Genomic DNA, 27,543 nt, shown 5'->3' with positions numbered 1-27,543 from the left:
CAGGTTTTAAGAGAACTTTATTAAACCTGACAACCTACTAACTGGACTGTGTGCAATTAATAAAAAAAATCCAGATAACTGCAAATTCAACAAAGGATTGTTCACTGATAGCTTTTTTTATTATTCTTTCTGCATTTTTACAGATCTACAGTTCTGCAAACACAATGTTTGAATAAGACATTATTCTTCCCAGTTTACACCCACACTTCATGAGATTGCTGCAGTGTGGAAAATGTCATGTTGCTTCTCCTGATGGAAGATCCACAGGAACCACTGAAACAGAAAAAAACAAGCCCTGCCCATACACTTTCTTAGCTGAAAATACTTGTAGGACAGACGGGTATCTCACTGTTTTATACTATCTTCACTGACAACTTAAATTGCTATACAAATATACTAAAGAGTTTTATGCAAACTGTCTGGTTCAGTATTGTGTAATCCAATAAAAAAGCTAATACTGAGAAAACTGCACTTTGTAGAGCTCTCTTCTGATGCTCTATAGAGCAGCTCAGTATGTCTTGCATATTGGATGTTTTAAACTTTCCCTTCAGACATACAAAAATAATTTGGCTTAGATACTTTCTCTGTTGCAAATTTAAGTAGCTCCTTTATTTTTAGAAGAGTGGTATGCTTTACCTTCAGGCTCAGTAACAGATCTGTTACAATTGACTTGATGGTCATATTCTTAATTGAACATGTAAATGTCACTCAAAGTACTGTTATCTGTCTCCTACAGAAATTTCCTAAAATTCCTCTTAAGACACAGGATGGGATAAGAGTTTATTGGGGTTTTGTCCTTGTATTTCCTACTGAAGATCAGTTTCTACTTTAAGTGTTCATAAGAGAAAGTCTTTTTTCAAGTTGGAACCAACTTATCTTGGAGGGTTTATTTCCTCACAAATCAACTATACCAAGCACACTGAAAACCACAATATAAATTGTTTTTGTTTTGTTTTTAATTCCCTTGCTGCTACATGTTAACTGGTGTCCCCGGGTTCAGTGAACTCAGTCAGTAACTTGCTCAGTCTGAGTTTTCTTTATTTTTCAGATGGGACACTTCTGCTACTTCTGCTCCTGTTCTTGCTGAACGAGACATCTCCAAATGGCTCTGAGTCTTTCACTTTGATTTAAGTAAGTCTTCCCATTCAACAGTGGACTCACTATTTTTAGGAATTGCAGGAAACATTGACTGCATTTTAGTTCGGAATTCTTTCATCTATAAAAGAGATTAAAAAATAAAATCAGTTAACCATTAATAAGAAGCAAATAAAGTAGTATCATGAATCTCGGGCTTATTCCACAAAATAAGTTGTGTGAGGTAAAGAAGAGGTAAAAAGACTTTAAAAATAACAGAAAAGTAAGACTTTCCCTCTGATTATGTTGGTTTGATTAACAAATGAAAAAAAGTATGAAGGGACCCACAACAATCCCCCCTTCTAAAGCACCACACTGGGCTGCCTAAGTTGGACGACTTGCCTGAATGATTCACTACTGTTACACGAACAACTACATACATATATACACACACATATAAAATCTTCTGTTTGGAGGAAAACTAGTTCCATAGAATGTGCCCATACGTCCACTTCTTCTACAGTGCCTTTTTCTACACTTGTAATGCATTAAAGGCCCAATAGGTCTGTTCAAGGACTTTACAACAAGGATTAAATAAAAAATACTGGTCAGCTCTGACAGTTCAGGTTTATCCCACCATATGGATACAGCTGAAAAAACAAAGTCTTGTTCAAATTCACACATTAGTAGGAAGGAAAACAGGATTTATAATGATATACAGGACCAAGCTTTTCTTGCACTGTTGTTAAATTAAGAAATTGTGAAAGAGGAAGTTTGCTAGTTTCATATTCTGTATATCAATATATTAACAGCAATTTCCAAATCTATATTTATGATAACCATTTTACCACCGATGTCTGATTCAATAGCCCTGGCAGGCCAGAACTGAAATTTATTTAAAAGTCACTTCTGTTTGAAGAGAATATTTAAATTTAGCAGGTTACTTTCTTCCAAGATTTTTACATATATTTTTACGTATAATATATTTTTTAAGGATAGGCATGGAAAAGTCAAATCAGTGAAAATTCTGTTACACAAACAGCAGGATGTACAGGCAAGTTTTGGACTGCTATTTTTAGGAAGCCCTACAGAATCTATGGCATTCACACAGAGAAGACAAGATGTGGTATTCAAGTACTTGATGCAACGACCTCTTGAAGACCAAATGTTGTCTCAGGCAGTATGTCCCATGGAGGTTCCAGGAAATCCAGATATTCTAAACAGCCACATAGGAATCTTCTCTAATATGCCTACATTTTGTGTGTTATGGGTCATCAGGTTTTTTTACAAATACCTTTGAGCCATTTTCTGTTCAAGTCCTTCTGCATATGAATAATTCTGACAAAGAATTGGTACTTCTTTAGTGAAACCTTGCTGGAATGCAATTATTCAAGTTACAGCTGGTACAAAGAATGAAACAATTTACAAAGAAATTACCAATCCTTTACTAAGACAATAACTAACTATGATGGATGAAAGCCTTTTAGAATTAAAGTTCTTGTGTAAAAATACCTGGGTACTGCTAATCAAATGAAAATACATGTTATATAAAGTAGGAGAAAAATGCAGAGCCAAATGGTCTTTTTTTGGTTTATCCTGATTGTGTTCTTCTGTAAAAGCTAATTCACTGTCTGCTTTGTATTTTATTCTGATCAGATAGCTGTTTTGATTAACTATTCATTCTTGGTTTTTAAAAACCTTGGCAATTGCACACAATTGCTCCTGAACTAGTATTTTCGCTGCTTATTTAAAACTGAAAACCTCTCATAGACAGCTAGCATTTCCAAGAATAATAAACACCAGTATCAGAGCTGATGTAGGGGAACAGCCCAAACTACATTAAACAACTGTTGACAATTAAATACAAGCATTCACAATAAGAAATGCTTTAGGAGCTTTGGCTTAGCTCTTTTTTCCAGTCCTCTGTAATTAAGCTACCCCAGCTCTCTGATGTTCAGGAAGTACTCAATTTACTTAACACTTCTGACTTCCTAAAGAGTGAACCAACTCTTCTACTCTTCCGTCTCCCTCTAAGAATTACCTGGCTGTTTGGTAACACAGGGATGGTCAGATCTTACCCTGATGTAAACTGCTGTAGCTCAGCTGGTGTAACTGGAAATAAATCATTTTATATCCGCTAATGATCTGGTGCAATGTAGATTTTTTTGTATGTTTCTAAACACAGACTTCTAAATTTCTTTTAGTGTCAAATTTAAATGATGCACTCATAAGCTCTACAGGATGCCTCTGTTACTCCACTGAAGACACACAAAACCAAAGGAAAACTAAAAGCATTTATATAAAGCCTCCAAAAGGGGGATGATGGCTGGGACAGCCATTCAGAAAAGTACAGTGTTTCCTCATTCTTAACAACTACCTTGTAATTACTAACATGCCAAACTAACCCTCGAATGCAAAAAAAATCTTGTCTGTGAAATAATACGGCTCTGCTCTAAAAGAAAAACGGTATCTATTTAGAAAGTACTAAAACACTGCTAGCAGCTGCAGATTTAAAAATAGTCAGATTTTTCTCCCCTCAGAACGCTAATTTATGTTCTGCATGTAAAAGCAACTAATTTCCTGGAAAAACAATTTTTCCTTAACACGTGGACCAGATCTGAAATATTCAATGTCTTTCTTTTGCTTTGAACACTCCCTGAAAAACCTCCTCAGCCTTGTCTTCCCAGATTTTGACGCTCTACTTGTAAAATCATTTTGCAAGTGATGCCAGACTCAATGCCTCACTTACCACTTCCTCTCTTACCAGCATCTATGCCCTTTTCCACAAGGCCCCTCTGCAAAAAAGTAGTTTTTCACTGCAATTCACAACTTTGACCATGTTTTATATTTCTCCACAAACTACCTTCCTTTGTGATTCCTGGACAGTGAGCTATCTTAATAAATCGTAATGCCAAGCTGATCACCATTGTGCATTGTCTTCCCAATGTTATGCTTTAGGTTGTCAGCGATTTAAGAAGGGTGTCATCTACAGCGACTGGCATGGGCCCCACTAATACAGTATGTCCAAACAGGGCCAATTTCTTCACAATACAAATGCACAGCGACTCTTAGCAGAAATTTTCATTTCAATACAGCTTAAAAGATACCGCATCCTATTATTTCTCTCCACAACAGTTTTTCAGTTCTTACTAACAATACATTAAGCAACACAGTACTAGTCATGGACTTCTATCTTCCCCGTCTCCATCTCCTCCCAGTAAGAAAGTGCAGTACAGTATTTATTAGGGCTTTGATCTGGACTTCTAAGGTATCTCCTCTTTCTTTTCTATTCCACTAAATAACATCAGATTCTGAGTTTCTTCCTCCATTTCCACATTTGTGCTTGTTGCTATCCTGAATGTACTTCCAAATCCTAGCCACTGTTCTCGCTGCACTCTGAGCAGACTTTGAAAAGTCTGGAGAAGACTTTGAAAAGTAACTGTTCTCTGAGGTAATGGAACCAGTGTACACACACGAATGACAGTGGAAGCCACATCCCCAAGTTCCTATCCCTTCTGTCCTAGTCACAATGTCTGCCTGATTATGAACTGTTCTAACACCAAATTTTAGGCTGACATCTTTCAGCCAAAGACTATCAGCTTGATATTCTGGGCCTTGACTGGCCAAACTCTACTTAATGTATTTATATATTTAGGAATATATTTGGCCTCCAAAGTAACTCACGCTGGCCTTGGGGTTGTTCTTGTTTGCATCTAGTTGACAGCATCATACCAGGTGTATTGCAGCTTCAGATGATCCTTGTAGTGAATTTGTTCCCTGAACATGTACCAGCTGTCCTTCAACAAACTGGGCTTACCAGTATCCAGTCACCTCCTGCAGTGTGGTGAGCTTCTTGTAATGATGAATCTGGCTTTATGTTCTATTAAAACAGCACACTTGAGGTGCAAGAATTGGGATCTTGTCTTTACCTGCTTTACCTCTCAGGGGACAAGCACACTTCTCGATGAGGGAAATGCTGCAATTAGGAATCTGTGTCATGCCTTGCCTTTTGGATTTTTAGCAGACATGACATTCAGGAGGTCTCTTCTCCCCTCTCCCTTCCTGGAAATCTGTATTTCCTCCAGATTCCACAATACACATACCAGTGGTCTCAAATCAAAAAGCATTAATTTAATTATGAAATCTAATGTGCCATATGTGTACTAAGTACTTGATTGTTTTGAAATAATTCACTGAAATGCCTGCCTCTTTATTATTGTCAGCCACGCTGACACTGGGGTACTCGGTTCAACTGTTATGATGTCTTCAATTAACAGCGCAGTAAACCAAGCAAAAAAGCTGAATGTATTTTACCTCGTTCTGCTGCCTTCAGTACTGCAGGCCACTCTCTTAGCTGTTGCTTCTGAACCTAGTGGTACATGAGCGATTTGTAACACATTTCTTAACATTCCAGCATGCTCCATTCCTGGAGGCAACTCTCTGAAGTGAATTTCACTCAAATGAATTTTATTTTTTTATCACAGATATTGCAAAGCTTGACGCTGTTTTTTCTTGCCAAATAAATTACAGTAACTGTTCCACCTCTGTCAGGCTTCTTTCTAAAAGGGTATCATCTACCTTACTGCATTAAATAATCTGTAATAGCTACAGATCACTGTTATTTTCTTATCTTAACCTAATGATCCTGCCTCAGATGGCAAAAATATGGGGACCTAAAAGCATCTTCCATTTAATAATCTCTTTTTAATGTACATCGTTGACAGAATGTCATGCAAAAATTGGGATAGCACTATTACTGAGAGCACTTATGTGGCCGTTCATATTAAAATGAATGGAAGAGGGGCTAAAAGAGTCTATTTGAATCCTAGAATGAAAGTTTTACGAAGAAATGTTCTCCTTAATGTCTGACATTCATAATAGGCCAACCCAGATTCTAGGAATTATTAGTTTCCTATTTCAGTACTTGCACCAGTAAGAACTGCTTACATTAGCTTCCAAGTGAAATGAGGTTAGATGCCCTGAACTGGAATATCGACTGGCAGCAGAATACAGTACGTACATTCCCTGCGTTCTCCTCAGCCACCTTCCATTTCCTAACGCCCGAGGATGAGATGGGCTGCCCTGGATCTAAAAGCATCAGCAAGGACTGTGCTTGCCACCTTTTCCCATATCTTAAAATAATTGCTACTGCCCTTGTGAGCAAACAATTACCAAGGTCCACATACAGAAATAGCAAGTTATTTGTAGAAAACGGCAAGCGCTGAGCCCTTACAGTACTGGAAGAGCAGAGCAGGCAGCCTGCTGCTGAGGGTGATTCTCTGAGTCTCAGTGTAAACTGGGGCACTCACTGCAGGTCACCCTGTGCCAGTTTGCATGTCAACCTCTAAAGTAAGCATGGAAAATAGAGCCCTGGTTCATATTCTCAGACCTTACACATCATTGGCAAAGGCATTATGAATGCTTGGATTATTCAGAACTACAGGTATATGAAAATGGCCCTCAGAGGGTCAATCCTGGCAGAATACATCCCAATATTTAACTGTCTTACGCTGCACTGTTACAGTACACTGTTCAAATCCTGTTTGCCGATTACAGTGTTTCAGGCTTGCAAAGAGAAAAGAAAAGCAGCAGCAGAATTTTATTAAAGCATCTAGAGAAGTCAAGAGCTCCTATTAACCCCCTATCCCATGGAGACTTACACACATGCTTAACTTTATGCAGTGTTGAATACTCTCTTTGAAATCAAGAGGGCCATTTACAGTGCCGAAAATTAAACAAACACGTAGACATGTTTTCCAGAAACTTATCCCTATAAATCCTGTGTAATTGGATAAAACAGTTCCCATGCTTTTAAAAAGAAAAATAACATGAAAATAACCTACGTGAACTTTACAGGGAGAGGGGGAATGGGTCGTCACTGTTTAGAACGCAGCTGTCAGTTCCCAATTCATTATACATATGTAGTAGCTTCCTACAGCTACTACATATTCTGTCTCAAATTACCAGTGAACTACCGAGAGCTGTCAAGTCACAAGGGTCAGGCTGCCTCTTTTCCAATGATTGGGTCACATGAAGAGATAAAACACATGAAATATCTTCCTCATCTTACTTGTCCAAGTATGCAGCAGCCATGTTACTCATTCAGAAATGAATGCATATCACAAATGGGAAGATAGCTGGTCTGCATCACAAACGTGTTTTACTAGCTCCACTTTGTCTGCTTTAATTTCTGTGTGAATGTCACTCAGCTCCCAAAAGTGAGATTGTTAACTGGTAGCCTGAAAGTGTCTTTCTATACATCTATTGTAAAAGGAAGAAGATGCCATTCTAGTAGAAAAGCCTAAAGAAAACAAAACTGTTCTGGTTTATGGCTAGATTATTTTGAATTATTAAAAATAAAATAAAATAATGATAAGCTATTTATGATCAATGGGAAAGAGCTATTAATTTATATGCACCAAAACAGTGATTTTGTAAACCACAATCCGAAACAAAAAAGTAACTTCCTTAGGTTCAGAGATATGGAAATACCCTTTTAAAATTGGATACATGTCCATGTTAATCTTTCTGAAATAAAATGCCAAGGATTTAAGTTTTTGTTGTATATTTTGTAGTATACAGTATGTCAAAGGTGACTAAGTAAGTGTCTCATTCTCAAGTATTCTCATTGATTTCAGTGATGCTACATCAGGCTTCAAAATAAAAGTAACAGTACAAAGTTTGGATTATACAACCTTGTTGCAAAAGGCTTTCATGTCATGAAGAAAAATGGAGTGAAATACTTTTGAAATCACTGAGGAACATGACATTTAGTTCTGCAGAATTTTACTTTCAAATCTGAGTGCCTGGAAAGGACATGCACAGAATTAGTCTATTATAGTGTATTAGTCACTGCTCCTTAGTCACCCTGGGCAATTTGAAAAATTAATATTGAAGTAATTCAAAATTTAAAATAGTTAAATACCTAACTGTATAAAGCAAGTTGGTTAATGGACCCGAAATCTCAGGATGTGTCCCAACTCCATATGCTCTTCTGTGCTGTAACTTGGATTTCTGAATTAAATTAAAAACACAAATTGTCTGCAAGCAGGCAGTTCCTGAAAAGGGCAACTTGAGTAATTTTTTCCCTCTACACATCCAGGAATTCATGATATGTATCACCCCCAAGTAAGATTCATGGCTGGGAAAAGAGCCAGCACAAAACCAAAACTCTTCAGTGATGCATAAGCCTCGACTGGAGCTGAATTCCAGGCAGGAAACCTGCCAGAGCCAGTGTGACACCCAGAGCCAGGCAGGGACGGCTGGGTGCCTCAGGGAAGCAGAGCAGCTGAGGTCTTGGACCACAGAAGGGCGAGACCAGCAGGGCCATACCACCCCACTAAATGAAGCACAGGAAGATCCCAAGGGACCAAGATATAGCATGAATAATTTGCACCTAGCAGGTAAGCTTTTACTCAGATTTCAGTTGTACACTTGCAGTTCACAGTTAGTGCAGCCAAGAAGTGGATCAACCCACTTATGGTGATGCAGAACTGCTCCACAGAGGCAATTTCAGACCACAGACGAACATGGTTTTGTTCTTTCTAGCTTCTTAACGGGTTGGTGGCAGCAAACAGCTACAAGTCTGTCCCAAGACATAGCAGAGTAACTCCTCAAGACAGCTACAGTTACAGTCTGCCCATATTCAAGACCAATACTTACAACTGTCCCCTGCTACATCTGCAGCTTTCCAGTAAGAAAATTACGATCTTATTCCTTGAATAAGCATTCTGCCTGATCAAGTACACAGTGAAGTTCATAGGTTACTTTTTATTTTAATTTACTTCTTGGATAAAATACCAGTGGTACGTATATGTCTTCTCCACACCAAACTAATCAGGCAATAAAAGCAGTATTTTTTCTGTGTATGTTTTCTGTATGTATTTTATGCTTTACTGTAAAAACAGGAGGAGGAAGAACTAACTTGTACTCCATCTTCTTTCTAAAAGCTTAAATTTTGGTTAAGTGTTGAGGAAATAAGAGAACATTAAAAAAACCTGGGCAAATTTGATTTATATTGAAATACATGATCATGAAATAGCAAGGAAAATATATGCTTTATTATGCAATCAAACATAAGCAGGATAAGGAATAGAAACTTCATGAATAATACTTAGATGAGGATTAGATACAACTATAATTAAAAACTAATATCAATAAAAAATTTAGGAATGACTCTAGGATGACTCTAGAATGATTCTAGCAGATACGTTGCTTTTACAGCAACATTTGTTTATTTATGAAATAGCATAAAAATTTCAGCCCCTGCAATATGTCTATACTTGGTTGGTATCTACAGCTCTTAGTACTATTTACAGATGCCAACACCAATAACTTTTGAAGACTATGTCTCCATGTTCTCATTTTATTTTTTAAATTAATCCATCCTTAAAACCAATATTCTTTTTTATACTGTACCTATGACTACAGTCTCACAAAATTGTATCAAATATCTCTCAAAGTAAGCGGGAGGGATGTTGTTATTTGTGTGCTTAAAATGGTGATTTAGAGGTTTGATTTCCTCTAGAGAAAATCTGCCCACCGAGGAAATGTCCTTACCAACAAAACCATGGTAAGCATGTATTCTCTATTGCTTTAATTGTTTTAGATGTCTCTTTACAGCTGTGCAGTTGTTTTAGTCTGTTAATATTTTAAAGGTTGAGACCAATGAAAACCAGGATATTTCATTAGGAGTCACCATAAAAATGATAAACTAATATTTTATAACTATATTAGTTACAATTTGCTAAGCAATTCTTCTCACTATTTTTACAGCTTTCCATGGAACAGATGTGGAAGCAACAATCAGAATCACACAAACCTTCATATGAATCATCCTGGCCCTTTTCCTATGGGAGAATGAATGCTTTTATGTCTGAGGAAATAAAACCTAATTTATTGAGGGCATGAAGAGCAAAAGGGTTTTTAAAGTATAATTTATCTTGTTTGTTAATTGTGTATACTTCAGTCTACAAGGGCTGAGGGTATTGTTCTGCATTTAAAAGGTGGCTCATAGTTACTGACGGTTTAAAAAAAAAAACCTAAAAAGAAGAACATCAGGCATTCACAGGTATGTTTTAATACCTGTCAAGTATTCTATTGCTGCAAATTTAATATAACAAAAAAACCCAAAACAACAAACAAACAAAAAACCCCAACTGCTTATTTAAAACAAGGGTTTACAGCTCAACTGTAATTTGTAGAAAATCATGAAACTAACATTTTTCCAAGCAACCAAAAGGTATGGTGGATCACACTTGTAGAACAGGTAAATAAAATAAGAAAGGTTTAATTTTTTGACACTTCCACAAAAACACTTGTTTAGGTCAAGTGTAACAACAGGGGTTTTAAGATCATTTTGAATTTTTTACTGAGTGAAACACCATTTACTATTCAATTGAAAATTTAAAACTTCATTGAGCATTTCAGATGGAGAATGATGGAATAAGATGTTTCAAAACACTTCACAACTTCAAAAAAATATTAATAACCAATTGGCCAAACCCTTTTTTTTTTTTTTTTTTTTTTACACAAAATTTATTTCAAGACCTCTGTATTTTGCATCACAAACAGTCAGCCCACTGCACCAGGAGTGGGCAGCTACAGGGTTCTGAGGTTACAAGCTCAAACCCCTGTAAGATAATGACACGAGGTGGAAGTTGTTAAATAGCAAATACACTTGTTAAAAAAGGGGGTGCCACTTTGTTTCAAGCCAGATGCCAATTATTAAGCTTGTGCTTAACATTTCACATGCCCTTCTATTTTTTGAGGGCCTAGAGAGGAAACTGTGGGTGTGTCTGGATAAGCCTGGAGTTCAGATCAGGAGTGCCCTCCAGCAGCAGATCTCCCAGATGTCCATGCTTACTAGGCATGAGTTTGTGTACTGTCTCAGAATACATGAACTGAGTTTCTTTACGGTGACACAAAACTGAAGCAGCGCTCTAGGAGCGCACATAACATACTCCAACTGCAAGCAGGCATTCAAGCCATGGGGCAAGGCCAGAGTCAGTCCAAATTTGAAAAAGCCCCTGAATGGTTGTAGGTGTCAGGTCCTCAGGCCCCAGCTGCTTCACTGCTCCAGCGCTGCTGGTCGGTGATACTTGCTAATATAGACAGCTTCTATGACCAAAGATAATCAGAGCGGGACTGACTTTAAATATTTTCCTAAGCGATGGCTGGGAGCAAGTTGCAAGTTCAAAAGGTTTATTACTAACAGCTGGTTATTTTCTGCAAGAGGTACTATATAAAACTTGATAACCACCATCTCCTAAGGTTCTGAAAATGAAGATTTCTCTTTTACATTATTGAAAAACAGAACTTAAACCATTGTCACACCAAGCCCTCACTGATCTACCACTTCTCCACTTAGGAATAAAAGTTGACTGGAATTTAGTTGGGTTTACTACTTACCAGCCTGTTCTTAGATTACAAGAGTGGTTACTGCAGTCAGGGGATATTAACAACCCAACCTGAAACAGCATAAAATCTTTTATATCCCTTAGATATAAAGATCAGTTACTTACTATCACCCCTGGGTTTTCATGCTGGCATAAAAAGCAGCAGACTAAAGCTACAGGGAACCCACCTTTAACAATAAAGCCATTTAAGAGCTGGAAGTAGGCACTGTCATAGCACTGTTTTAAAAACCAATAAACCACAAAGATTAAACAAAAATCTATTATCACCAAAGCCAGTGCACCACCTCAGTGTCTGGAACAGATCTTAGCAATGACTTGCTTCTATGGCAAGCACAGGCTGCCTCAGAAGCTGTAAGGATGAGGCACGCTGAACCGTGGCTTCAGCTTCTTTCCACGACACAAACTGCTGAGCAATGGCGACGCTGCTTCAGAATGACGGACATGGACTAATTACAGCAATTATAACTCATCAAGGAAATATCGTGCCAGTTTGCTCTTGTCATTTTATCTCTGACTTTGTAAGTGGTGACAAGATAATTTAAACAGTCACAAAGCTTAGGGAAATACATATTATCCTAATAATACCTGATAATTTGTGCTTCTAGGAAACACATCCCCAAACGTTAAAAATCAGTGTTCTGGCAATGATACCATGGGAAACCGCTCTTCCGGGCTCTAACTAACGGCAACACCGTCTGCCACTACCGCACCGCCAGGTTTGAAATCCGGGTCGGTGCGAGACGATCAGACCCGCTCACCCCGACCGGGCTCCTCTCGCCGCCGCCGCCACTGCTGCCGCGGCTCCACCAGCAGGTGTCGCTGCAGCGCCGCGGAGCCGCCCCCGCGCTCCCGCCTCGCCCCCGAGCGGCGCCTGGCGGCGGCGGGGCGATAACGCAGGCCCCTTCCCCCCCGGAGCGCCAAAAATCCTGGCAGCGCGTGGGAGACGCTCGCCACCTCTTCCTGCGGACACCGGTATGATCACAACGGGTTTATGGCTGGCACGCTGACAGGACGATTGGGGCAATTCAGTCACTCCCCTTGCACAGCCCCGTTTCGGCCCAGCCCATGGCTAACGCCAGCAGAGTTCACAGCGCCAAGAGCACTGAGCACAGCTTTCACCACACATCTCCAAATTCACCGAGGAGCTTTGCTCTCCTCCTCCTGCAAAGCAAAGCCAGCCCAAGCTGTGGCATGCACGAGGTTCAGCCGTCTCCACGGGATGGCCAGTCAGGAGTGGAACTGCTCAATGGCTTTCCTGGCCAAACCAGCTACACTTCAAGATCTGCTAGCTCCCCTGCTCCTTTTGGTGTGATGCCTGCCAAACCATCATGTCTGATTTTCCGCTGTGGCTTCTTGTATTTTACTCCTGGAGATGACATGAGGCATTAAACAACACTTAGCAACTCAGTCTTACTTGACTCAGAACTCCCCTGCAAACTCTGCAAGCGAAGGTCAGTCCTTTATCCACTAAGATCCCACCAAGACAGTCACAGTGAATATAGTTGACAATGGATTTCAGAAAGCGCTGGAGTTAACGAACTCCCACATGTGACAGAACCAGCTTGCTTGTTTGCTAAATGAAACATCTGCATTGCTTACAATCCGAATGTTATTATCCTTAATAATTTAATATCAAGAGACTATATTAACTGTCAGGACTGTTACCACTATTACCAGTAGCTCTACAACACATCAAACTGCTGCCTAGCAGGGCCGGATCACAAATTAGCAGGTCCCAGGAGCTGCTGGTTACTGTTAAAGGCAGTTAAGGTGAAGCAGCTTTGTCCAGCTGCCAAAGCTTTAGTTACAAGTTCACAGACTCCTGGCATCAAAATCAGCCGAGTCTCCCCTCAGGTCATGTATAGTACAGCACTTTCCAGGGCTAAAGTCTGCGTTAAGTTCATAGCTTTCTAATCTTGATACTGTGTTTGAAACTGTAACTTGAACTTCTACAGGTATTGGGAACCTGCAGGTACTACAGAGCAACTGAATTCACAGCGCTCAACCACGCTGAAGGCTCAAGACATTGTTATTCAGGTAAATCTGTAAGAGCCTCTTTTTAAAAAGCTTAACTGAAACTAAAACGTTCATTTGAAAATGCTGAGCTTAGTGCAGTATCTGTGGTGTCCTGTGGTCTGAACAGATCATGTGGAAAGAAACTATTTCACTCAGTGATCACTTCAGTACTTTCCCACAAATAAAACTTAATTTTTTTGTGTCTATCTTATAATTATTAGACACAACACATGCATCTAATGTGTGTCCTTAAAAATCAGTATTTTAAGTGACTGATTGTTAATTTATTATCTCTGGTTACATGATAGCAATTAAGAATTTTCGAAAGTATCAGAATGTCCCCCTGAAATAGGAAAATTAAAAAAAAAAAAAAAAAAAAAAAAGAGGCCCTCCTTAAAATGAGCTATGTTAAAGAGTTCAGAACTAATGATGTACCAGGCAGCTTATAACCCTTACCTAACCTCAGCTGTTCAGGAAGATGATATTTAAGGACAAAAATACTATCTTTCAATAGCCAGTGTTTGCTCCTGAGTGTTATGTTAAAGCAGTATCCAAAAAGAATCAACAACAGTAAAAAAAAGAAATATGACTTACTCTAGAAATATATTTTAATGCTAATAAACCTCTTCTCTTTGGTCAAAATATTTCATTTTTAACATACTTCCGCTTTTGTGCCTCCAGCAATTTTAAACATATTTGATTTCAACAGATATATAGTAAAACAGGAAAAAGAAATGTGTGACAGGAAATCTACAAATCGCTAATTTTTGATTCTGCAATAATGAGTAGCACTATTGTATGTGGTTCCCTTCTGCCGTGGGAATTTAAAAGTCAATAGTGAATGCAATAAGTATGTCAGTGGAGAGCAGAGAGCGAGCTGTTCGAAATCATGTGCAGACACAGTCTCCTGACAGAAATCTTGCTTCCGTCAGCGTCTGCAGTTCTCACCACGCACTACAGTGAAACGTAAGCGCTCCACAGCAGAAACCTATACCAACAGGCATTTGCAAAAGCCTCTTAAAACAGCTTCCCCCAACTCCTTTCAACAATAACACAACACACAATACAATAAGGTAAAGCTTTCTGACTAGGCACAACGCTCAACGAGTCTCTCCCATGGCCTGCAGCATGCTATATGCCTCCGACACAAAAGCCGCTGCTGTCAGGTAACCAGAAGCCCCATTAGCCTCTGGCATGTCCTGGGACTTGGCCATCTCAAGCTTACGAGGATGTTCCATGTCAGCAGTCCCAAGGAAAGCAGCCTCAGAGGGAAACCAGGCAACTGTGGGTCTAGGCTAGTACAGAAGTCAAAGGAGGTAAAAATCAAGCTCACCAAAAAACGGTTCATGTAAATTGCAGACTAGGGTCAGATTCCGCTGTCCTTCAGCAGGACCAGAAGTACTCTGACAGAACGAAAATCAGAATCGGCAGCATAGCGTGAAACGAATCCTTTTGGCTGATAATATAACTGACAGTAAACTGAGCGGACTGATGGAGCTCAGCACGCAGAGCATAAACGGGTACTCCCGCCCTTCCTACCCCTTCTCTGCCGTTCCACTACAGCCTCACAAGAAGGACTGGAGTTTAAACAAATTGTGTTGTTGCTGTTTCCTGTGTCCTGCTATGCTTTTTTGGCGTTTTGCCTTCCTTTACTGCCTCCTATTGAGAATCAACATTGAAAACTAAGGAATAAGGAAGGCACTGTGTAGTGCTGCATGTTGGGATCAAAATCATGACCTACAGGATACATCAGCCGAGTAGACAAGAAGTGAGAACTTGAATAAAGACATTAATGAGAACAGTACTGGGATGAAGCAGTATCTTCTTCCTTTTAGTTTTGGGAGACACTTTGCCGAATATATAAATAACTCGCCATGGAAGGTAAAGGAAGTCTATTCATTCCTAGTCCTAAAGAGGATGCAGACAGCTCTGCCGAACTTAAAGCTGCAGGGGACTCTCAAGTCATGGCTCATTACTGCTTACATACACTTCAGTGTTCACACTCAACACTGTGAAACACTGGAACATAAGCAATTTACTAAAGACAGCCTCAGCCTCTTGGGATGTACAGATGTTTCCTGAGTTTCTTTGCCTTGATGTCACATTCTATTGCATGTGAAACTCAATCTCCTGCCCCCTTGTCCCTTCCAGAAATGCACTAGAAAGCAAGCTGGTTTCCCCTCGGTTTTTTCTTATGCCCAAGTGTCCTGATGCAAAAAAATGGAACTTGGACAAATAAATACTCTAAAGATAGGATTCAGGGGGTAGCCTTCAATTCAGTAAGCAAAAGATACAGAAAGTTTGTGGCTACTATTTTAGTCTCTAAATTAGAACACTGTGTCTTTTGTGAAGAATCTGAAACATCTGTGCAAATAAACATAAGCAGGACAAAATTGTTCCTCCCCCCAAATTGTCTCCTCCCACAACATCCCATTTTTTGCAGATATAAGAATGCCTTCCCTCTGTGCATACACTCTGGTTAGTCAATCTATCTGTGAATGAATGAATGAATGTGTAACTCCTAGGCTGAAGCAGTGCAGAAATGCCCCCCCAAGATGCATTACCCAAGGAAAAATATGGCATTTGAGGGGATCACACTTGCTACTCACACTGTGCACACCCAGAGCCTTCCAGATGGCAAAACTTAGCAATCCAACTCCGCACCACGCATAGAGGGAGCCCCATCCTAGGGCTCGTAAGGCCAGTGATGAACCACTCTCTGGTAGTGCAGCTGTGGCAGTAATCCCCTACAACCAAAAATAAAGTGATCAATACAAAGTGAACAATAATTGGGAAAAAAATATAAACTAAGTAAGTTCACTTAGTGATCTAGCATTTTTCCTGACTTGCCAGCTGTACTAGTATGACCACAGAAACTGTTATGGCTGCCAGCAGACCCAAAGACCCAAGGAAGCGGGTAGATGAGCTGCCTTCCCACCAGGATCAGCTTTCATGGTTGCCAGTACCACCTGGGGATGATTTTTATTACCCAGAAATGCTGAAGTCAACCGTTTCATTGGCACAGAGTCCAACACTTAGTTATCCCACCAGTCAAAATACAAAACTTAATCAAAATCAGTTACAAGCCCTTATGCCAGTCACATCAGAACATAATCACTGTAGGTCATTGATTTTGGTACTTTTTCTTGAGGGGTACAGGTGTGGGGCAACTGTTGGCCTACAAGGTCTTTATCTGCACTCCTGAAACAGCAGAGTAAGCAACTGGAAGAACCCAAGTAGCTTTCATCTGGACACAGAGAGGATATAACAGTGACTGAGAGACTAATTTCAAGGGGCTGCAATTCTGAAGGAGCTCTGGAAACCACTTAGGGAAATTTTGTGAAGAGCAAATAACGCTGAACCCTTCCCCCTGCGGAGTTCACCAAGGGGCAACAGGGAAAATGCTCTGCAGCCTCCATACTTCTCATTTTTATCAGAAACAAGAGTAGGTGGTTTTAACCATTTGTTAAGATACAGCTGCATAAGAGTCTGCCATGAGTCCTGAAAACACAAAACTGTCACTTGGAAAAGCCACCTCAGGCCAAGAACAACAGAGCCCCAGCCACAATGAGGTCCCAACAGCAATGAAACCTTCTCCATCACAGCACATAAATTGCAGCTACTAAGGGCATAAGCCACACACTGGCTGATGTCAATCAATTTCCACCACACATTCACTGTTGGCCAGTTGATCTCATCTCACAACACCCACCTTACTGTACCTATTTGGTATAGGACAGCCTCAGCCTATGTAGCCTGCAACAGCAGTAAGACAGACATAATCCTTTTGCTCATTGTGGTAAACATCAGCAAGAGGATTTGGTTGGGTTTTTTTCCTCAAAGGATCACTGTTCAATTCTTCACATGGAAACCCAGACTCCAGATGGTAAATGTTAGACTGGCATCTATGGTCCTTAGACAACTGAACAGTCCTACTTACTTACTGGGTATCTTGGAGAAAAAAAAAAATTATTGCTCAGAGGTAAACATAAATAAGGCTGCAAGCATACAAATATATTCAGAAAAGAATTAGTTCATCTACAGTCTAAAATACTGAAAAGTAAAACTAACTTGCAAAAGGATCCAAAACATTTTCCTCCAAAACATGCCAAAGAGCTGCACTTCTCTATTAATCACAAAAAGTGGGAAAAAAATATTTTGTATTCTTGCTTTAAGATGATGATTTTTTTTTTAATGGTTCTTCTTTCTTCTTTGATATAATTAAACATATGTAGTGTTTATCACTATGGTGTTAGGTCAGTGAAATAGCTCCAGCAGGTTTTTTTACTCCTGGCTTCCTAATTATTGAAATATTAAAATGATCCTCAGACAGTCCTCAGCATTAACACATTTCCTTAGGATTTAGCTGTAGGCACAGTTACCCAAGGACAAATCTTGATCCTTATTTATTCTGATTTGGACATCCTGAAGTGGAAGCTGTTAACAAAACAATGCTCTGCAAGCACACACACAGACACAAACAGCAGAAATCTCTAGTCACACTATATACCACATCCTATTGTTTCCTTACCATAGCTAATGAACTTTCATAACTCTTTCAGCAGTGACTGCTTTGAGTAGATTTAAAATGCTGATAATTATTTGACATTTTTCCTGGTTCTATAGTCTAACCATATGCAACAACATGCAGAAAAATTTCGACCATTTGAAAGATGGGAAATGAATGGACAAAAATATCCTCTACACAGAATCTTTAAATAGGAGTCATTACCTGTGAAAATTGCTGAGGAAAAAAACCCCTAACCCATTCAAATACTATTTAAATGCTTGATTGCCCCAGAAAAATAGTGGTAAGTGGAAACAACTGATCTGGTTTTACTGACAGCAGTCAAACAGCATTCAGTTACACGCTGATTCCTCAGGGTATTAAGTACACAGAAAAGGACTTATGTAAACAAGACAGTTTATTATATGATTATCAGATACACTGTTCAGAGCATCAAGAAAGCTGATCAATGAAATGCTAAATAATTTAAAAAGACAACAGTAGCATGGCAGAAAAGATGTCACCAACAAAAGCACATTTTTAAGAGAACTGAGTTTTATTCACAAGCCCATTATACTAAGCACAGATTGTCTTACCTTCATTACTGGTCCTGTATTTTTCTTTAAAAAAGCAACAACTTAATTTAAAAAACAAGCTATTAAACAATACTTGAGTCTTTCTAAAAACCAGGCCAGGAAAATATAGGGCAGAAATAGTTGATTTGGTTACCAAAATATATGCTGCTTTTTTTTTTTTCTGGAGGATATAAGCAGGAAGTGGGAGCAGGAGAAATTATGTTGTTTTTCACCGACACAGGCCTCAACCCTTTAACTATCCCCTTGTGGATAAGAACGTGTCTGAAAGGCAGCAGTGCCTAAAATAAATGGTGTGTTCAACTGCTCTCTTAGATTGTATTCAGCATGTTAATCGTTTTGTATGACATAATCCATTGTGAAATTAAACACCTGGATAGATGCCGGTAAAACTGGACACATCATAGGAGGCTGCTGCATCTGAGCATTTAATTTTAACCAATAATTTCTTAACTGAAGTTCTCTGCAGTGGTTCATACTAAACAGAATTATGTAATCTCAGTTTCGAGTCAATTTGGGCATGAGTCCCACAAATGCTTACATTTATTTACTTCACTGCCACAGAAGAGGTACAGTAGGTGAAATTTCAGCTTCATCTCTTACCAGTAACATCAATGCTACTCTACAAGAGTAGGGTCTCATATTGTTGCTTCCTGGAAGTCTGAATGCAATCATGAGTTCATGATGCTGTGATGCTACAGCCTCCCCTCTAAACTGCTATTTTTTTGCTCCCATAAAACCATTTAAATCTGTCCCAGGCTCCATTATGTTTGCTTCCTGTTTCCACCTGACTTCCACGCTGCCATTGCACTGACATAAAAACTAGCACAAGCCAGCAAAGATGCTGAAAGAATAGGTCTTGCATTTCTTCTCAACATTCCTTCCTTCTTCCTCAACATTCTCATTCCTTCAGACCTTGCCCCAAGCTTGTGCCAATGCAGTCACTCCAGCCATGCAGTGAAGGGGATCAGAAGACTGATTTGGACTAAAACTAATGCAAGAAATAAAAACCCCACAGAATTAACCAGTATCATCACACCAACCCAGTAGCACAAGTATTGGTGCCTTTACAGGGGCTGGCATGAATTGCCAGAAACTAAGAACTGGCAGGATTACGTCTTTCAACAGCAATGCTGGCTGACGACTGCTTGAAGTACCTGTCAAACTACAGCCTCACCCTAACATGGATAAAAATAATATTTAGGTACTGAACATGTAAGAAGGATGCAATCATCTGTAGTTATTCATAGTTACACTTTTGTTATTATACATGATGTGTTATTAAAAATTACTTGCAGTTAAGTAACTATAAATTTAATTAAGAATGCCACTGCAAAACCGTTTACCTTGTTGGTGCCTCAGAGAGCCTCTACAGACAGTTAAATCATTCTCAAAGTCTAGCCTCCCTTTTTGAGATTGCTCACCTACAAGTAGCTCGACAAAAAAGCATCTTCCTACACTTTGCAGTATTTAAGTTGAGGGGCCCAAGGAATCACAGATTTTTGCTAGCAAACCGTTGTAATTCATTTTCACAGATAGTAGCAGATACAGGTTTTCAGCAAAAATCGAAATAGTATGTATCACTTGGTGGCATTTGTAGCATATATATTCACGGATGTCAATGTAGTGTCACTCTTGATAAATTTCACACTGATAACAGGACAGCTCAGCCAGCCAAGAATATGCGTGAGCTGGAAAAAATGCAATGCTCAGGAAAAAGGAAGTTTTAAAGAGCTTTTTTTTTAAAAAAAAAAAAGTTAAAAAAATACTGTAAAATAACTTCCCATGCAGTTTTCCATTTTGCCTATTTCAAAAAAGAAACCATACTGGCTTTATTGTTGCTGGAAAGGCAACAGATGGGTTATGCAACAGCAGCCTACAGAGGAAAAAAGAATGGCAATAGAAGGATCTCATGCTCTCTGACCACAAAAGGAGATTGTGAGTGATCTGATTCAAAGGCTCTGACAGAAAGTGCAATGGAGAAATTTTTTTTCTATTGATATGCACTGTTATTGAATTAACATTTTAAAAAGTTATCAGCTCCCTAAAAACATCTTTAATATATGTTGTATTTTATGGGCTTGGTGGAGACAATACTGAACAATTTTAAGGGTCCATTTTTGACATTTTGCGCAGTAACAAAGCTTTAGCAAGGAAAAAAGCATTCGTCAATTAAATACGCTGTATTTCAGATTAATATACCAACATGGTATAATTGCTAGCTTTGCTATGCATTTTTTTGTCTTCAGAATGCTCAGGTCGATCCTGTTAGTAATTGCGTAAGATCAGACTATTTTTGGCCATCAGATCTCATAGTACAAAGCCAATACCCACTCTCATCAGTCCCCTTACACAGTGGGAAGGGAGCAGAGAGAGCTTAAATTTTGACTAAATTATGCTACTTGCATGTTCCACAACTTACAGGCTTCCTACTTACTCATTCTCATCCTTACTGCAGTTACCTCGCTCCCTGATTCACTGTGGCACTGTAGGACCACATGGTGAACTGGATCACTGAGGTGGATACAGGCTCTGGAGCGTGTTCACATCACAGCCCTTCAATTATAGTCCATTATACAGCAGCAGTATGATTCCAGCAAACAGTGTAAGCTTTATGTATTTCAACTAATTCTGAATACTAAAGTACTTAGCAGTGCCAACTCTGAATCAATTTTTAAATTAATCCTACCCCTACTGACTTCAATTGTCTAGCGCTCTCACCATCAACTTTGTACAGCCAAACTCCACATACATCAACATTTCTATACAGCATTAGATGCATTCTTATTTCCTGCATATCACAATCAGAAAACAGTTTAAAAGCAACAAACCTTACTGAACCAGTCTGGGTTCTTCTTTTTTGTCATGGCAAGTGTGGTGCCAAAACCTGCCATCATTCCTGCTGTAGCAACGGTACCTAGAAAAATTCCACCTGCCAAGAAAAGTTTAAGAAATAAAAATGAAGATTTCGTTAAGGGGAGGAAAAAAAAAAAAATCAACAAAAACCAAAACCACAAAACCAAACCTTTTTGAAAATAAAACCTAAAAAATTAAGATCTGTCAGCACATGCTGAAGGGAAAGGCACAGCTGTCTACATTATTTACATTAACTCCATATGGCAAGAAATAATATTGATTCTATGAAATAGAGCACTGTCAAGATTAATGGCAAGTGTACCTATTTTCAAGCCACACACACACACACAAATCATTCAAATCCCATGATGCCTTTTCACAGTATTTTGAAATTTCTCACTCCAGAGCCAGGCTGCTAAAATCATCTTGTTCTCTAGCTATGCCTCACCCTTCCCCAACAGGCAGATGTAGTTATATTTGTTGCATCACTTGTTATTTCAAATGGCCACCTGAAAATCCACCAGCACCTCTGAAGACCATTCCATATACAACACTTGTTCTTCAGCTTTCTTCGTTTTATGTTCCAATGCTCTATTTAAAAAAAGAAAATGAGACGAGCAGGAAGCTTTTCCAGGACAGAAAGCATTGCTCGCTTTTCAGTTCTTTCAGAATGTTCCCAAAGCGACTTCGGGTCCCTTGATCCTTCTAGCTCTTACATCAAAGGCACATGTAACCATACCTGCCCACTTTTTAAAAAAACAGGCATGTTTTTAAAAAAAACAGGCATGTTACCAAGACTAAGTACAAACCCATCTGATTCATACTAATATTAAAAAAATTCAAGGGATTACAAGTTATTCCTTTGCAGCTATCGACACCCAGCCTGTTTTCCCCGGTATTCCTTTCCAAATACCAGTTAGGTAATTAAAAAACTGGTCTGAACAGGAAGTAAGAAGCAAAACATGTTTATATGTCTTACTTTTAAAAAATTAATGATCCTGTTATTATGATGTAGAAGTTTGCTGTACTTGTGTCAACGAAATCCATAAAGCACCTCTTGCGCCTGGGAGCTGAAAGCCCTCACGGGCTGCCTGAGCTCTGCGCGCCCCCTGCGCTTTACATTTCAAGGTCTGCCAACCGAGATCTCCCCGATTTCAGAAATAACTGCTTTTAAATTAACTTCTCAAAGCGGCGGAGCTCGATGCACGGCCTCCTCGGGAGGGGCCGGCTAGCGCTGCAGGGGTGGGCAAGGTGCGCGGCCGCAGGGGACAGCGCCCTGCCCGACACGCTCGCAGAGGCACGGACCCCGCTGCGAGCCGGGAGCACCCACCCGGCGGCCCGGCCCCGCCGCTGCCCGCCTCCGCCACGGGACGGGACGGGACCGGGCAGCCTGGGCGAGTGAGCGGGAGGAGCTGCGGCCGCCGCTCCGCCAGGGGGCGCCCGGAGCCCGGGCAGTGGCTGGGGCCGCCCGGCGGGGGGCTGCGGCCCCGCTCCCAGGCCGGGCTCTCCCCGCGCCTCAGCTGCTGCGGCCGGCACCGGGCCGGGAGACCCGCTGGTCTGGTTACGGGAACTGCTTCAGGAGCCCGCAGCGCCTCTGTGCCCCGTACGAGCCGCCTCTGCCAGCGGCTGCTCAGGGGTTCCCGGCAGTGCTAGGCGCGGACCCCGCTCCCACCCCCGCAGGGTTAATCTCCCTCCAGCCCCCGCCGCCATCTCGCTGCCGTCCTCGGCCCGGGCACCTTTGCACCCCGCTGCCGCCCCCGCCTCAGGGCCCCGGACCCCGCTCGGCAGCGCTGGGGCAGCCCGCGCCGAGCCCGAAGCCCCGCGGCGGGGGCGGGCGGCTGAGGGGCGACGAGCGCCGCCGCCGGATGGGGGGGGGAAAGGCGGGCGGCGTTGCGGGGCTCCCTCGCTGCATCCAGACGCCTTGCCCGAGGCCGTCCCAGCGCCCGGGCGGCTCCGCGGGGACAGGAGCGGGGCAGGCAGACCCCGAGCTACGGCAAAGGAGGCACGGGCAGCCCTCCGGCTGCGATGCCGCCCTCCCGGCGGCCGGGACCGGCGGCACGGGGCTCCCGCACCTGCTGCTCGCCGCTGACCCGTGCGGGCGGAGGGGGGGAGGGGAGGAGGGCGCTCTGCACCTTTGATTAAGAAGAGCTTGTCCTGGGACGCCGCAGGGCTGCCAGCCCCCCGGGGCAGCCCGCACCCGGCATCCAGCGGAGCCGCCGCCGCTGCCCCCTCCCGGCCGTCCGCGCCGACAGCCGCCCCCATGGCGCCGGGCCGGGAGCAGGAAGAGGCGGCGGCTGCGGGCCGCTACCCGGAAGGGAACGGAGCTGGGCCGGGACGCGCAGCCGCCGTCCCTCCTGCGCCGCCCGGGCCGTGCCGGCGGGCACCAGCTGCCCCCGGGGTCCTGGCCGGCCGCTGTGGCCCCGCGGACGGGGCGCGGGAGCCCCGGGGGCGCCTCACCGGTGGCCGAGGCGGCTGCGCCCCCCTGCGCGCCCGGGCGGCGGCTCGGGGCGCTGGCGCCGGCGGCAGAGCGTGCCCCGGGGCGGGGGCGCCCCGGTGAGCCGGGGCCCGGGGGTCCCTCGGCCGCTGCCGGCTCCGATGCCGCTGCCAGCCGCCCCGTCGGCGAGGGCCCGTCGTTGGGGCGCAGTCGGTGGCCCCCACAGCCCGGGCCGCGCAGAGGGACACTTGGCGGCAGATGGCAACGCCTGTGACATCGGGGCTCTTGTCGCAGGCTCCCGGGGGGGGGGGGTGTTGGAGCCTGCGGGACAGCGGCATGGGCATCGCGGAGCAAAACCGGGAGAGATTCCTACTTCTCGTGAATTGTACTGTATCTTGGCGAGTGGTGTTGCTCAGGAATATGTCTTCTTGTTCAAAATTCTCATTCTCCTGAGTTACATAAATAAATCTTAATATACATGTAAATTATGTCCGGGATCGAAGTAATACTGAGAACCACACATCGCTGTTTTCTGTCATGCCTGTGCCACAGTAATTATCAGCTGCTGTTGCTGATGGGTATCGATTGCTGTACACTTACCGATCACTCTACAGAACGTGTTCATTTATTAAATGGTATACTAACCTACAAGCATTCGGTACAGGCAGGTAAAGTATACTTCTATTTATAACAGTCAGTGCTTTAACAGCAAGCAGAGAATGTAAATAAATCTAAAACATATTTTTTTCCCCAGCTTCCTTCTTTGTTGTCTTTTCATCATCATTTATAGTCTGTATCTAAAGGGTCTAATTATAGGGGCTTGGGTTGCTAGGCAAAAATTTAGTATTTTGGGAAACTTCCTGTTCATGGTCCTTCTGAAAAAACAACCCAAAGATGTTTCCTAATAGCCCGTGTACTGTGTCAGTTAAAATTCCACACACTTAAGATGCAGTTACTGCAAAAGAAGTAGGCAGTATCTCTGCTCTGTAGCTGACCCATTGTCACTAACTCAGTTTTTCTAATCTGGACAGCACCTAAATGACTTCTAGTTGTCCTCCTTCGTTTGGAAAAAGCACCCCAAAATCCTGCGTGTGTGTTTTGGAATAGCATTAGACTTTGCCACAAATAGTAATAAAACCTCCTGGAAAGGCTTGGAAAAAGGTAGTCTTAGAAAAACTGCACAGCAATAGTATTAAAAGAAGAAAACACTTTTTGTTTTATCTTCATACTGAAGTGTATATGACTATTATATAAACTAAATGTTATTAGTATGCATAAAACTAAATAAGCAGCATACGTGTCATTTTGCTTGTAAATTGTGTCAGGATCACCATTGCATCTGCTAGAAGAATCATTGAACTATGCGAGAGATTAATCTTTTTTTTGTGTCTTTGATGATAAAGTCCTAGATTTTCTTCTCAGGATTTTTTTTGAGTTGGCATCAGTCAAGACATCACTTGCTTTCAAATCTTCTCTGGAATGAGGAAGAAAGAGGAAAGGTATGATGTTATTTAATCCTTGTTTGAACGATGCCATGAATCTATCTTTTAAGAGAGTCTGATAAAATCTGTCTCTATTAATCATTCACAGAGACTTAAAGTAGGGCAATAAAACCCCTGAAATCCACTGTGTGTTAGTGAATAACTAAAAATTCTTAGTGTTGTAAAATAAATTGTCCTGGTTTAAAAACATGAAATTTTCAGCAAAATTAGTTTAGGTTACAATATTAATATCTTGTTATATAATTGAATATAATGCTTTATCTCCCTTTATGTATACCTCACCAAAGAGCCTTGCATTTTCCATTCTTATTCCTTCTCTGTCACTGTTACGTTACGCATACAAGTGTAGTCATCTACATATGGCTACTCAGAATTAATATTCAGAGTACTCTGAATTCATACTCAGGTAGCTTTTCCTATAATTTAGTTCTGTTTTTCTAAAAGCGGACACATTTTGTTTGGATGACAGATTTTAATGATTCTAGTATCAAATAATCAAATATTCATAAAATGAGGGCATGAAAAAATATATACAAGTAAGTAGACATAGATGATGGCAGAGGTGAAAAATACATTACTTTTACTCCTTCCATTTGACCACAGGTCTGAGCTCTCATAGCTCTGAATTTATACGAAGCAACAGTAATTGCATGACCAGGTTCACACACTGTGCTCATGTTTACTTTCTGTCGAGGTCTACAATAGCCAGGATACCCTGAGTTTCTCAGGGAGGCAATTGTGCATGGTGGGCTTCCTTCTGTGGTCGTCTTCTTCTATTACAAAAAACTTGGTGAGCCAAAAGCAGACAGTGAAAGGCAACCGAAGTTTTCAGCTTCAAAAGTACATGTAAATCTCCACTTGTGATTCTGAAGTTATGGTTAGGATTTCTACATCAGCCCCTGGGTTTTAATGAAAAATTGGTAACATGGTGCCCCTCTTGTGGAAGTTCATAAAATCCTACAGTATTGGTGAGGGAGAAGTGTGGAAAGAGAGTAAGCAAAACCACAAGATGGAAAATAAATTTAAGAAAAATACAAAAGAAACAAGTTTGCATAAATATATTCCCTAAGAGATTTCTATAATCTTTGCAAATGCATGGTATTCCTGCCAATAGCAGCTCTATCATGAGATAAAAGCACGGTTTGCAAACTTCTTAACATAATGCTGCAAAATATTTCAGTCCTGGCCTGTGTTTCTCCCACTCCCCTTCCTCTTCTGTGCAGGACTGCACCGTGATACCTGGCCATCTTCTACTGAAGGCTAGTTTCACTTGAGGACCAAGCCTGTAATTTAGTTCCTTAGAGGAGAGGCAGCTCATTTATAAGCTAACTGGGACATAATAAATGCAGTAATTTGATATATTTGCTAAATTATCCAACTGTCTGATTTTAAAAATCCAAAACAGTTTTGAGTGCCACTGCAAAAAATGTTGGCAGCAGAGGCACAGAATCCTGCTTGGAGTTTGAAAATCCAATTCCAAACACAGAGGAGGTTGATTTGAATACTGGTTAACTGTCATGTTCAGTAACAGAACTGGATTATGTAATAGAATTTGGAAAAGAGCCAAACACTGGTTTTGGAAAGAGAGAAAATGAAGCAGTGGAGGTACTCTCCGGCTCTCAGGAGAGCTGAGCTTTGCTCTCTGCCTGACTCACTGGGGTCATTTCTTGCATTTATGGAAGCTTTGATATTCCTGAAAGCACCATGCAGCCTCAGTGCTGCATACAGGCAGGGGCATGAAGAAAACGTGTTATATATTTCCAAACAATTTTCTGGTCAATTGGACAAGAAATGAAAGTGTTCTGCAGCTACGATTAGGTTTCTGTTTTTACAGTAAACTGGTTACTGCTGTGCATCTCTTAAACTGGTGGCTGAAATTCCCATGTTAAGGGTAAGTCCTCAGGTTTCTTGTCTCATATTGCAGCACAAATCTGGGCACTGAATAATGATTTATAGCCTTTAACCACAGAAATATTGACAGTGCCAGTGCTCATTTGTCAAATGGAAAAACAATTATCAGAAGAGCCTTGCATCAGAGAATCAAAAGACACTTTAAAAATACTAGTTAAGCTAGCTTCACATGTTTGTGGGAGGGGTATTTTTCCATTTGGTGAAGATGAGGAAATTAATCAGTTTGCACAAA

At 41.3% G+C, this 27,543-nt stretch overlaps 1 protein-coding gene across 2 annotated transcripts; it reads right to left on the bottom strand.

Moving 5' to 3' along the window:
• On the bottom strand, window positions 1-23,771 carry TMEM242 (transmembrane protein 242). Of its 2 annotated transcripts, XM_055810410.1 has the most exons (5): window positions 23,597-23,771; window positions 21,440-21,540; window positions 16,118-16,255; window positions 5,389-5,443; window positions 1-1,216 (listed from the first exon to the last, which is right to left on the bottom strand). In XM_055810410.1, exons 1-5 carry the CDS (start codon window positions 23,724-23,726, stop codon window positions 1,197-1,199), a joined length of 444 nt encoding a protein of 147 aa, XP_055666385.1. In that variant the 5' UTR covers window positions 23,727-23,771; the 3' UTR covers window positions 1-1,196. The 2 variants fall into 2 exon arrangements, with proteins under 2 accessions (XP_055666385.1, XP_027652664.1); XM_027796863.2 differs by lacking the exons at window positions 5,389-5,443; window positions 23,597-23,771 and adding an exon at window positions 21,992-22,046.
• Window positions 23,772-27,543: the final 3,772 nt, after the last annotated feature.

This window comes from Falco peregrinus, chromosome 7 (genome assembly GCF_023634155.1).
Source record: "Falco peregrinus isolate bFalPer1 chromosome 7, bFalPer1.pri, whole genome shotgun sequence".
NCBI lineage: Eukaryota > Metazoa > Chordata > Aves > Falconiformes > Falconidae > Falco > Falco peregrinus.
The sequence above is the reverse complement of the archived record's forward strand: the minus strand, read 5'-3'. Positions and strand labels throughout refer to the sequence as shown.

Excerpts from the sequence above, each read along its gene's own strand:
- TMEM242 (XM_055810410.1), bottom strand. The coding sequence starts at position 23,726 with ATGGGGGCGGCTGTCGGCGCGGACGGCCGGGAGGGGGCAGCGGCGGCG. Across the intron at positions 16,256-21,439 it reads ACCCAGACTGGTTCAGTAAG|GGGATTACTGCCACAGCTGC; the intron begins GTTTGTTGCTTT and ends TTTTGGTTGTAG. Across the intron at positions 1,217-5,388 it reads ACTGAAGGCAGCAGAACGAG|ATGAAAGAATTCCGAACTAA; the intron begins GTAAAATACATT and ends TCTCTTTTATAG.